The 12792-nt window shown below is 47.9% G+C and overlaps 1 protein-coding gene across 5 annotated transcripts; it reads right to left on the bottom strand.

Annotated features, from left to right (window-relative positions):
- Nucleotides 1-4662: 4662 nt before the first annotated feature.
- On the bottom strand, nucleotides 4663-12552 carry MRPL14 (mitochondrial ribosomal protein L14). Of its 5 annotated transcripts, none has more exons than XM_075266528.1 (3): nucleotides 12530-12552; nucleotides 5877-5940; nucleotides 4663-5269 (listed from the first exon to the last, which is right to left on the bottom strand). In XM_075266528.1, exons 2-3 carry the CDS (start codon nucleotides 5936-5938, stop codon nucleotides 4903-4905), a joined length of 429 nt encoding a protein of 142 aa, XP_075122629.1. In that variant the 5' UTR covers nucleotides 5939-5940; nucleotides 12530-12552; the 3' UTR covers nucleotides 4663-4902. The 5 variants fall into 5 exon arrangements, with proteins under 5 accessions (XP_075122629.1, XP_075122625.1, XP_075122626.1 ...); XM_075266524.1 differs by lacking the exon at nucleotides 12530-12552 and adding an exon at nucleotides 6321-6394; XM_075266525.1 differs by lacking the exon at nucleotides 12530-12552 and adding an exon at nucleotides 6344-6387.
- Nucleotides 12553-12792: the final 240 nt, after the last annotated feature.

Genomic DNA, 12792 nt, shown 5'->3' with positions numbered 1-12792 from the left:
CTGTCCAGGAGTTGTTAGATGCTTTAGTCCAGGTCTGGGAGGAGATTCTTCAGGAGACCATCCGCAACCTCATTAGGAACATGCCCAGGCGTTTGTAGGGAGGTCATACAGGCACGTGGAGGCCACAGATACTACTCAGCCTCATACTGACAGGTTTTAAGGACATTACATCAAAGTTGGATCGGCCTGTAGTGTGTTTTTCCACTTTAATTTTGGGGGTGTCTCCAAATCCAGGCCTCCATTGGTTAATAAATTTGATTTCCATTGATGATTTTTGTTTGATTTTGTTGTCATCCCATTCAACTTTGTACAGAACAAACAATGAGAAGATTTCATTCATTCAGATCTAGGAAGTGTTATTTGAATGTTCCCTTTATTTTTTGAGCAGTATATACAGTATATATGCTATCCGATGGAAATATAATTATACTGCTGTCTGCTGAAGATGTAGCTGCAGTGATAATTGCTGGAGATCCAATCTACTAATATAGCAGTTCTGTGAGAACTGAGGGAAGGATCTGCACCCCCTGCTGTCCACAGGATGGTGACAACAAGGTGCAGGTTCAGGTAGAGGAGGAGCCGAGATTTCCGTGAACAACCAATGCTGGTACAGCTCCTTCTCTGTATACCAGACCCCTGCATACAAATATTGCTGTACTCCAGACTTGTCCCCATCCTCCTCTTCAGTACTTCCCATGAGGACAGAGTTACAATCAGTGACTCCAGCTCAGCTCCATTACTCAATATAGTCTAGAGGGGGTCACAATTTTACCCCTTATGCCTTTTGTTATACAATTAGAAGCTTGTACATCTTTTTTGTCTCCTTTGCTTTACACTGCAGCTGAGATCCAATAGCAGCTAGAATCAGTGGCTACAGAGAACTACATTGTGTGTGTATTAGAAAGGGTTAATTGTGAGTCTTTCATCATTTCAATTCAGGAGGGTCTTGGTGCTGTCTGATCCGAAGAGAGATGACATTGCAAACTAATGACCATAAGACTCCATACACACGACCGAGTGTGCATGTGACGTGGTGCTGCGTTTGCAGTGGAACGCATTCAGATTACACTTGGAACGACAGCCAAGCGCATTCCACTCTGCATTTACGTCTATGGGGGCTTCCAACTTACTCTGTTCTGATTGAAACAAAACGATTCTGAAGCCCCCAAAGACGTGAAGGCAGAAAAGATATCACTCCAAGTGTCATCTGAGCACTTTCCGCTGCAAACTCATCCCCACATCGGATGTATACTCGGTCATGTGTATGGCGTCCAAGACGTGCAAAACACAGACACATCTGTTAGCTTAAGTTGCCCTAGTGTTAGGTATATGAGGGGTGTTCAATAATGAACCTGAATCTAAAATAACACGTTCTGAGACAATTCATCAATGTAATTTGACTTCCACAAACGCTTTCCCCTCTGCTAAAATGATTGGACGCCCTCAGAATAGGAGGAGACTTCTCGCTGCTGCCGGATCCCGGTTACCGCCTATTTGACTGTATTAGCATCAGGAAATTGTCGCCGTCGCAGAAGTTTCTTCAGATTACAAAAGAGAAAGCAATAACTGGAGCCAGATCTGGACTGTAGGATGGCTCAGATCCATGAAGTTGAATTCCCAGTCTCGTGATTTGTGGGACTTGTGAACTGGAACATCATTGTGAAGAACCAGCAAACCTGCCGACAACTTCCTGCTGACATGACAGACCTGCCGACAACTTCCTGCTGACATGACTGACCTGCCGACTTCCTGCTGACATGACAGACCTGCCGACAACTTCCTGCTGACATGACAGACCTGCCGACAACTTCCTGCTGACATGACAGACCTGCCGACAACTTCCTGCTGACATGACTGATCTGCCGACAACTTCCCACGACGATTCTCTTTGATCGCTCACAGTATGCCTTCATTGGCGAAGCCTCAGTGTCTCCAGGAATTATTGTCTTTTGTGGCCTGAATTCTCGTAATAAAACACCTTCTGTACCCCCCCCCCCAAAAAAAAAAAAAAAAAACTATAGCCATGACCCTTCCCGATGATGCTGCACACGATCTCTCTTTGAGGTTGGTGGCCCCTTCTGCTTCCATTATATGGTCTCTTGTTTGGTCTCGAAATCACGGTGGTGACCCAGGTTTCATCACTTTTAACAACCCAAGAACAGAAGTCTCCTGGATTTTCTCTACTGCTAAATTCTCTGAGACAATTTGCTGGACACGTTTTTTGGTGAGGCGCCATCATTCGTGACACCCACCAGGAACTGACCTTTGACACCATCAAAATATCATTTTGATGGTGTCCCACAGGCCCGATGCCTTGGGGTAACCCTGGACTCCGACCTATCCTTCAAGCCACATATTCAAGACCTCAACACCTCCTGCCGCCTCCAGCTCAAGAACATCCACCGAATTCGCCCCTTCCTCACCCACGAAACTACCAAGATGCTCGTCCAGGCCCTCATAATCTCCCGCCTAGACTACTGCAACACCCTCCTCCATGGACTCCCAGCTAACACCCTCGCCCCCCTCCAGCCCACCTTAAACTGCGCTGCTCGTTTAATCCACCTCACCCCCCGATCTTCATCGGCTGCTCCCCTCTGCCAGTCCCTCCACTGGTTACCCATAGCCCAGAGAATTGAGTTCAAGCTACTAACGCTAACATACAAAGCCATCCACAACCTGTCCCCTCCATATATCTCTGACCTAATCTCCCGCTACCTGCCCACACGTAACCTCAGATCCTCCAATGACCTCCTACTCCGCTCTGCTCTCATCCACTCCTCACACAACCGTCTCCAAGATTTCTCTTGTGCATCCCCCATACTCTGGAACTCCTTAGCAAGACACATAAGACTGATCCCTACAATCACAGGATTCAAGAAGGCCCTGAAGACTCCCCTATTCAGGAAGGCCTACAACCCCCAATAACACTATCACCGCACTGCCATCTGTACAGTCTCCCCCTCTCCTTCTGTCTCTACGCCCCTTCCCTCATAGATTGTAAGCCCTCGCGGGCAGGGCCCTCTACCCCACTGTGCCAGTCGGTTACTGTTAGTATTATATCTACCTGTATATTCTGTGTATTGTATGTAACCCCCAAATGTAAAGTACCATGGAATTAATGGTGCTATATAAATAAATAATAATAATAACAATAATGATACTGGAGACTTTGCCGACGGAAATGCCCAATTCATGAGCTATAACACTGACTGTTACTCAACAATCTTCCAGAATCATGGCTTTTATGCCACATTTCTTCTGAAGATGCTCAACAGGTCCCCTTGAACAGGGGTCATCTTCAATGGATTCCCTACCACATCTAAACTGCTTGGCCCAAAACTTCACTTGGTAGTAGAAAATGCAACATCACCATATACAGCGATCATCCAGAAAATATCCACCATATGCAGCAATCATCCAGATATATCCACCATATACAGCGATCATCTAGAAATATCCACCACATACAGCAACCATCCAGAAATATCCACCATATACAGCAATCATCCAGAAATATCCACCATATACAGTGATCATCCAGAAATATCTACCACGTACAGCGATCATCCAGAAATATCCACCATATACAGCGATCATCTAGAAATATCCACCATATACAGCAATCATCTAGAAATATCCACCATATACAGCGATCATCTAGAAATATCCACCACATACAGCAATCATCCAGATATATCCAACATATACAGCAATCATCCAGATATATCCACCATATACAGCGATCATTTAGAAATATCCACCACATACAGCAATCATCCAGATATATCCACCATATACAGCAATCTTCTGGATATATCCACCATATACAGCAATCAAGCTATATACACCGATCATCCTTTCATGGATTTCTTTTCTTCCTTTGTAAGGAATTTAATCACAGAACAACGCTCTGAATCCCTCCGTTTCGCTATAGCCCCGCACTGTACTGCATTCGCCATCCTGTCACTTCCAGTGAGCTCATCTGACTGAACGATTGCTTTGTATGTCCAGACACGTCTCAAGCTGCGCAGACAAGCTCAGCTAACACCGACAGAACATATTGATAATTTCTTGAACACCCCTCATCCATCTGGGAGGGGGCTGGGGGGTGTATGAGCACATCTTAATGGGCAGTCCATCTGATTTTAAACGTCTACGCGTTGGTGCACATGACAAATGAGCTCCCCCCAAGAAAGAGAGACCAAACCTGAAGTTCAGTGACTTCTTATATGCTTATTATCTTTTATTACATCCGTGGTCTTACTGGTGCGGGGTTACTCTTAGCTTCAACATTTAATCCCACCATACAATATTTGGTGTCAGAAGTGGGACAGTGTACTCAACAATGCTGGTCAGACTGAATTTATCTTTTTTTGTGCCCTCAATTTTTTTTTTTCATTTGGGTCATTCAAATAATTTGAGGGGGAATTTATCGATTCCTTTGCACCTGTGTGAATGTGGTCGGTACTGGGTGGGTATATTATAACTCACACCAGGGCCTAACTGGAGAAGATCTTCATTCTGCTGCATGGGTGTGGCTAGATAGTCAGTTGTGAGCCTGAGGGGACCTTTATTAAGACAGGCCCCATTTATCGGTGGAGTGTAGGGCTTTTAAAAAAAAAAAAAATGGGCGGACCCTCAATAAGGAGGAGGAGCCATATCTGTAGAAATATCTGATGTTATTTAATAACAATATATCCTGAACTCATGGTAAGAAAAATTTGATCCAGTTGGTGTTTCCTTCTCTCTGTCCTAAAGCAACTTGAAGGATTATAAGACAACCCCAGAGACCTTCCTGGCCTCAGCTGGGGCCCCCGAGGGCCAGCATGGATGTTACCACTGCTCACGCCACAGATCCTCAGTTCTTTACATCCAAGTTCTGCCAAGGTGAAGTCACCACGGTCACAGTATGGTCTGCGCTATGGCCAGCACCTTGGAGTACTTGCCCTCCTCCCGCTTCAGCATGGCCGGTATGGGGGTCTTTATTCGGGTGCCCACAGGGTTCCCATTGTCCTCAATCAGAACCACATTATTGGAGTCGAAGCGTGGGGTCATGCAGGCACCGGGCATCTTCTGGCCCACTATGATGGCTTTCTTCTTCTGACCCTTAATGGCCAAGAGGATGGTGTCCCCGACCTTACCCACCCCAGACTTGTTATACACATGGATACAGCGCGGGGGCTTGTGGTACGGGGTATTCCCCAGGGCGCTGTTATCCACCACCCGAACACGAGTCATCTTCTGGATGGCAGCACATGAGGTAGAGAGGCTGGAGACAGAACAGGACAAGGTCACTGAATGAAAGGAGAAGGGAAATGTATATTGGGGAGATGATTTCTGTATACTAGGAGGAGGGGCTCACATCTGTGTATTAGGAGGAGGGAAGGTGACCTCCATGTATTACAAAGAGGGGCAAGTCTGGGGGGTCTGCATATTTGGGTGCTGATATCTGTATATTAGGAGGAAGGATCTGCGCATTGGGGGCTGATCTCTGTATTAGGAGGAGGGGTCTGTATATTGGGGGCTGATCTCTGTATTAGGAAGAGGAGTCTGTATATTGGGGGCTGATCTCTGTATTAGGAGGAGGGGGTCTGTATATTGGGGCCTGATCTCTGTATATTAGCAGGAAGGATCTGCGCATTGGGGGGCGGATCTCTGTATTAGGAGGAGGGGGTCTGTATATTAGGAGGAGGGTTTATATTGAGGGTGATCTCTGTATTAGGAGGAGGGGGCTGATCTCTGTATGAGGAGGAGGGGGTCTGTATATTAGAAGGAGGGTTTATATTGAGGCTGATCTCTGTATTAGGGGGGTGGGGTCTGTACATTATGAAAAGGGGTCTGATCTCTGGAATTGAGGAGGGGGTGTTATCACTCACCTGAGGTCACGTTTTACGGTCGTCCTCCAAGACAGGGTCAGCGCTCGCTGTAATAACGCCATACCTGCACAGAGACAGCACAAGGTGTCACATACACAGACCTGAAACCAGCCCCAACAGCAGGGACTATCCTCTAATATCTGGTTCTCAGAAAGCTGGGTGACAATACGGCCACCACAGACATCATCACCCCACATCCCCAGACCCCTGACAGCTCCCAGGACTACCCCCAAAATCCGCTCTGCCCCATCCTGACTACTACTCCTATTGTGGTATCTATAGCTGTATGAGCGCATTGCTGGGCGTAGTAGTCCACTGCCAGTGTACACGTGCGTGATAAGGGGAAGGCTTACAGCAGGTTCACTGTAAATCATACACCAGGGGGCAGCACATGGGGCAATTACACGGGGGCCGCTAATCACATGGTGCTGACCTCCCACTCACCTCCGGCAACACGGAGAGTTTACCGGTACAGAGCGCGTCCACGGTCCTCAGAGAACAGCGCGCGCGTCCCCGAATATCCACCGGACGTCATCACGTACACCACGCCCCTCCAGGCTTTACGCCTCCTTTTTCATACGTCACTGCTGTATGTGGACGCGCGCGCCCTCTGGAGGTGTCAGCTGTGTCAGAGGGTGACCCATAACAGGGCCTGACAGAGGCAGCCCCAATATACAGTGCCAGAAGGTGACCCATAAACAGGGCCTGACAGAGGGAGCCCCAATATACAGTGTCAGAGGGTGACCCATAACAGGGCCTGACAGAGAGAGCCCCAATATACAGTGCCAGAGGGTGACCCATAACAGGGCCTGACAGAGAGAGCCCCAATATACAGTGTCAGAGGGTGACCCATAAACAGGGCCTGACAGAGGCAGCCCCAATATACAGTGTCAGAGGGTGACCCATAAACAGGGCCTGACAGAGAGAGCCCCAATATACAGTGTCAGAGGGTGACCCATAACAGGGCCTGACAGAGAGAGCCCTAATATACAGTGTCAGAGGGTGACCCATAACCGGACCTGACAGAGGGAGCCCTAATATACAGTGCCAGCAGGTGACCCATAAACAGGGCCTGACAGAGGGAGCCCCAATATACAGTGTCAGAGGGTGACCCATAACAGGGCCTGACAGAGAGAGCCCCAATATACAGTGTCAGAGGGTGACCCATAACAGGGCCTGACAGAGAGAGCCCCAATATACAGTGTCAGAGGGTGACCCATAACAGGGCCTGACAGAGAGAGCCCTAATATACAGTGCCAGCAGGTGACCCATAAACAGGGCCTGACAGAGAGAGCCCCAATATACAGTGTCAGAGGGTGACCCATAACCGGACCTGACAGAGGGAGCCCTAATATACAGTGCCAGAAGGTGACCCATAAACAGGGCCTGACAGAGAGAGCCCCAATATACAGTGTCAGAGGGTGACCCATAACAGGGCCTGACAGAGAGCGCCCCAATATACAGTACCAGAGGGTGACCCATAACCGGACCTGACAGAGGGAGCCCTAATATACAGTGCCAGCAGGTGACCCATAAACAGGGCCTGACAGAGAGAGCCCCAATATACAGTGTCAGAGGGTGACCCATAACAGGGCCGGACAGAGAGAGCCCCAATATACAGTGTCAGAGGGTGACCCATAACAGGGCCTCACAGAGGGAGCCCTAATATACAGTGTCAGAGGGTGACCCATAACAGGGCCTGACAGAGAGAGCCCCAATATACAGTGTCAGAGGGTGACCCATAACAGGGCCTCACAGAGGGAGCCCTAATATACAGTGTCAGAGGGTGACCCATAACAGGGCCTCACAGAGGGAGCCCTAATATACAGTGTCAGAGGGTGACCCATAACAGGGCCTCACAGAGGGAGCCCTAATATACAATACCAGAAAGAGCCCCTATAAACTGCTTGCAACTGACAAAGTGCTTGCTATAGTCTGCCCCTATGAAGTGACACAGACAGCCCCATACACTGCGCCTCATACTTGCCAGTTCTGACATTCAGGAGCCTCCTGTAAATCAGATCCACTTCATGTTTGTGGCAGCGGGGGGCGCTGTATAACCAGGTGCAACCACAGCACCAAATGCACATTCAAAAGGTTTCAAAAGTGACATTAAGGGGGCCTTGTAATGGGTGACAGTGAGACCCCCTTAGTTATAGGATCTCCTACCTGTGGTGATGGCGGAGTCACTGAGGTGGACTAGGAGTGACCTGGACCGGTCTACTAAGGCTGTACCCTTAAAGGGGTTGTCCCATCACAAGGATCCTATCTATACTGCTTGATAATGTGGATGTAAGACTTTTCCTAAATACACTGCTTCAGCAAAACTGCTTTGTTTGTCCATTATCTTACTTTATTCATTTTTTTGGGACACATTCCTTGACTTATCTGGTCATAAGTCAAGTGATGTATCTGCTGCTCTCAGGGGGGAGGGGCTAAGTGCACGGGAGCGAGCCTGGAGGGGGGGGGGGGTAGTTTACCCTTTGGCATCCGCTGTCATAGAGAGGTGGATGCCGGGGAGTACAGACGCCGGCACAGATGCCAGCAACATCGCTATGCTTCTGCTCTGCATAAAGCCAGCAGGGGGGGGGGGGGGGGGGGGGGAGCGGAATAACAGCATCGCTTCTGCCGCTGCTGGCTTCATGCAGGGCAGACGCATAGCGATGTTGCTGGCATCTGTGCTGGCGTCTACACTCCCCGGCATCCACCTCTCTATTTCAGCGGATGCCGGGTCTGTAGTCACATATGCAAAGCCAAGCGGCGAGATGCCGCTGGCCCTGCGTGCACACTCATACACCAGTCTAGCCTTCACAATGCAAATACAGACCCGACATCCGCTGTAATAGAGAGAGGCGGATGCCAGGTCTGTATTCGCATTGTGAAGGCTAGACTGGTCTATGAGCGCGCACGCAGGGCCAGCGGCATCTCGCCACTTGGCTTTGCATATGTGACCCCGCCCACCAATGACGCAACAAAGCCGGAAGACAGAAGATTTTATAGCAACGAAGACTGGTGAGTATGCGACGTGGGACAACCCCTTTAAGGCTCTTCTGTGGCCCTAATCCTCGGTCCTGGGGCCCTATACAGCAAAATGTACAGCTAGGTGCTGCGCAGTAAGCTGGTATTATCCTCAGCACAAGCGCCTGTGCTGGTCTGCACCATCTGATGGTCTGACCCCACACGTGTACAGGGGTGTAAAGACAAACCCCTGACCTGACCACAGATAACCGAGTCATAGCCCCCGAAAGCTTCAGTGCACTAAACATCTAGGACACAGCACATCACCAACCACTGGCCCTACATGAACCTTGTCAGTCACAATGACATCACACACGTGTGGCCTATAGATAGAGATCTAGTGCGGAGAGGTCATCAGTATCCTGAACCTGGACACTAATACAGGAGATAATGATACCTAGCACTGTGCTGGTGATACACAGCTCATATAGCATGGCACATACATGGCATAATATTGTATATGATAGTCCCACGCTAACAGGAATGTTGTGCTATCTCCACAGCAATGGTCAGCAGTAATCCTTGGCATAGTTGGCGACTATCTTGAATTTGCCAGGACAGTCCCAAAATTTCAGACCAGTCCTGGTAATTTGGGCACAATGAACGTTATCAGTGTAAGGGGGCAGAACTGTACAGAATAGATGTTCACCACTCATACCCAGTAGAGCGGGGGGGGGGGGGGGGGGGGGCACTAATGGGTACATTATCCTGTGGGGGGCACTAAGAAGGGAATTATACAGTGCAGGGGCACTAAAAGCACATTATCTTGTGTGGGGACACTAAAAGGACATTATAATTTGGAGGAGGAGTCCTGGACGTGATGATCCGGCTCCCAAAGATATTAACCCTGATCACAACATCATCCAGTCTGTCTGAGATGACATGAAGAGACAGACGGATTGGAGTAAGCAACATCCGCAGAAGATCTGTGCTTAGTTCTGCAAGATGACAGGGGGAACAACCTCCCTGCCGAGTTCTGCCAAAAACTGTCTGCAAGTACCAAGAAGAAGGCAAAGGTCACGCCAGATAGTGATGGGATTCACCGTTCTCTTTATAAACTATTTACCCTTCCATTTCTGGAGCACCATTTTTTCCCACACCAGCCTAAAACTTTTGCACAGTACTTTACAGCAGCAGTCGGAGAGTGGGGCAGATTAATAAAACCATCTTATTTTTCATCGGTGCCCCAGATTTATCACAGTGTCTGATGCTGGGTGATTGTGTGCAGTTTCTTTTCTCCATCCCAGTCCCCATGTGAACCAGCAGGGGGCAGTGATCTGATATCCATTGTTTGTGTCTTTTGCGTATTTTTTTGGTCTGTGCATCTTTACAATGTTTGACCACTTATATTTCGGTTTGCTCAGCAACAGAAAACTGCAGCAGAAATTTGGTGCGATTCTAGTGCACATTGTTGCATTGCAAGCTGGGACAATTTGGAAAAAATTTGAACTTCACAAATAAGAATCTGAATCTATTCAGGGGTCTTTGTTTCCACAAAACAATCATGGCGTGGCATCGGGTGAAAAGAAGGTGCAAGATGGAGTTAGTGATGTGTGTTATGAGGAGACTTCAAAGATACAGATGGAAGGGAAGCCTCTCCTCACACTCCTATCCTGACATCTCAGGTGTCTGTGAAGTCCAAGGTAACCTCTAAGGAGGACACTGAAGTACAATGGTGTCCATGGCAGGACTGCAAAGAGAACTAAATGTCACCTGGACAAGTCAGAAGACTATGGGAACAATGTTCTTTGAAGCCACTACAAATCAGGGGTAGGGAACCTTTGGCTCTCCAGCTGCTGTGAAACTACAACTCCCAGCATGATCCATTCACTTCCATGGGAGTTCCCAGAACAGCAGAGCCAGTATGCATGCTGGGAGTTGTAGTTTTGCAACAGCTGGAGAGCCATACGTTCCCTACCCCTGCTCTACATGATGGAGGCACCAGGACCTTACAGATGAGTTACAGACAAGTGTAGGAATCACTAAGAGGGCATTATACTGTATGGGTGGACATGAAGGGGACATTATATTGTGTGTGGGGATGTGAAGGGGGCTGTATGTGTATGTGTAGGGCACTAAGGGGGCAGTACTGAGGGGTCCCTAGAGACAATGTTTCTTGGGGCTACAAAAATGAGCAGCAGCTGATACACAAAGAATGGAACAGGGAGGAAACAGCGCTGTTCTCTGTTTAGTGGCCAGACCTGGTACTACAGATCAGTTCCTATTCACTTGAATGGGACCTAAGTTGCAGTGACTCAGTTCCCCCACTACACAGAGAAAGGCGCTGTCCGTTTCTTGCTCCATTTCCTGAGTATCAGCTGCTGAGAGCAGATGATTCATGGAGGTTATTGGGACTTATTATTATTAGCGACTTATCTTTAGCGTGGAAAACCCCTTTAAATCCAGCACTCGTCAAACCAAACACATAACTCTTATATCCCATCACTCACAGATGACAATCTCAATGACTTTCTCTTTCATTGGGAAAAAATAATATCCAGAAATAACCAAATAATAACTCTTAAGATGTCCCGTAAATGGACAAGAGACGGAATTGAAGAAATCTCATATTTACCACTAAGAAATAGATAAAATCCCTCACAAGTCATCTGCCTTTGTGGCTCTGAACGTCTCATGATTTCTGCATGAATTTCATCTATTCCTAACCAGTAAATATCAGATCTCTTCAGTACAATCTCTTGTACATGTGTGCTCCTATTAGTTTTTCGTTTTATAGGATGTCCCAAGAGCCGCCACCTCTTCATTTCTATAGTTTTCCCCATGGTATAAAGGGTTAACCAGAGCATGCCCCATCCTATTAACATTCAGCCCACACACGGATCTGTGTAATACACGGTCATGTACGTGGACCGGTAGAAATCAATGGGTTAGTGTGCGCTCCGGGAAAATCCTATCCAGCGCACTGATCTGTCCCGCAGCCGTCTGCCTAAGGTTCTTACATTCTTTTCTTTCTCTTCTCTCTCCAGTCCTGATCACCATGACACTTCTCCCAGCCAGAGCTTATATATATATATATATATATATATATATATATATATATATAGCTTCAGAGGACTTCACATGTGGAATTGTGATTTTCACCAGCGTTAACCTTTAGGCCAGAGCCCCACCTTGCGGAAACGCTTTTTTTTGTTGCAGATTTTGTTGTGGTTTTTTGAGCCAAAACCAGGACTAGATTGAGCAGAATTTAGAAGTATAAAGACTTCCTATATATTTCCAATTCCACTTGTAGCCATTCTTGGCTTTGGCTCAAAAACCGCAATAAAATCTGCAACAAGAAAAGCTGCGTTTCCGCAATGTGGGGCCTCAGCCTTAGAGGGTTTTTCCAGGTTTAAGAATTGGTGACCTATCCTTATCCTAGGTCATCCATTGCTGATCGTTGGGGGTCTGACACGCGGGACTCCTGCAGATCAGCTGTTTGAAGAGGCTACAATGTTCAGGTCAGCGCTGCAACCTCTGCACTACACTATACAGCGGCTGTGCTCGGTACCACAGCTCAGCCCATTGACTTGCATGGGACTGAGCTGTGACTAGACCATGTAACCGATGAATGTTAAACCACAGTGGTTTTAAAGGGGGACTCCACACCCGGGACATGGACAACACTCCCTCACCTCACTCAAATCCCGGATTTCTCTTCTATTACACATTTATTATGTGTTCAGACCTGACGGAAAGTTACTAATCCTGCGATTCCAGCTGGAGGCCATGGGGGGCTGAGTCACTGCTGGTTACTATGTTACCATCTCCCCTGTGGGGGATACAATGTATCTCAGGGTGTGGGAGGAGACAATGAATCAGGACAACAACAACAGCAGCAGCGGAAGGACTACAATTCCCAGCATTCCTATCTGGTTGCCAGGTGACCCCCTCTTTA

This window comes from Leptodactylus fuscus, chromosome 3 (assembly GCF_031893055.1).
Source record: "Leptodactylus fuscus isolate aLepFus1 chromosome 3, aLepFus1.hap2, whole genome shotgun sequence".
Classification (NCBI taxonomy): Eukaryota; Metazoa; Chordata; class Amphibia; order Anura; family Leptodactylidae; genus Leptodactylus; species Leptodactylus fuscus.
Note: the sequence above shows the minus strand (reverse complement) of the source record. Positions and strands in the feature narration are given on the sequence as shown.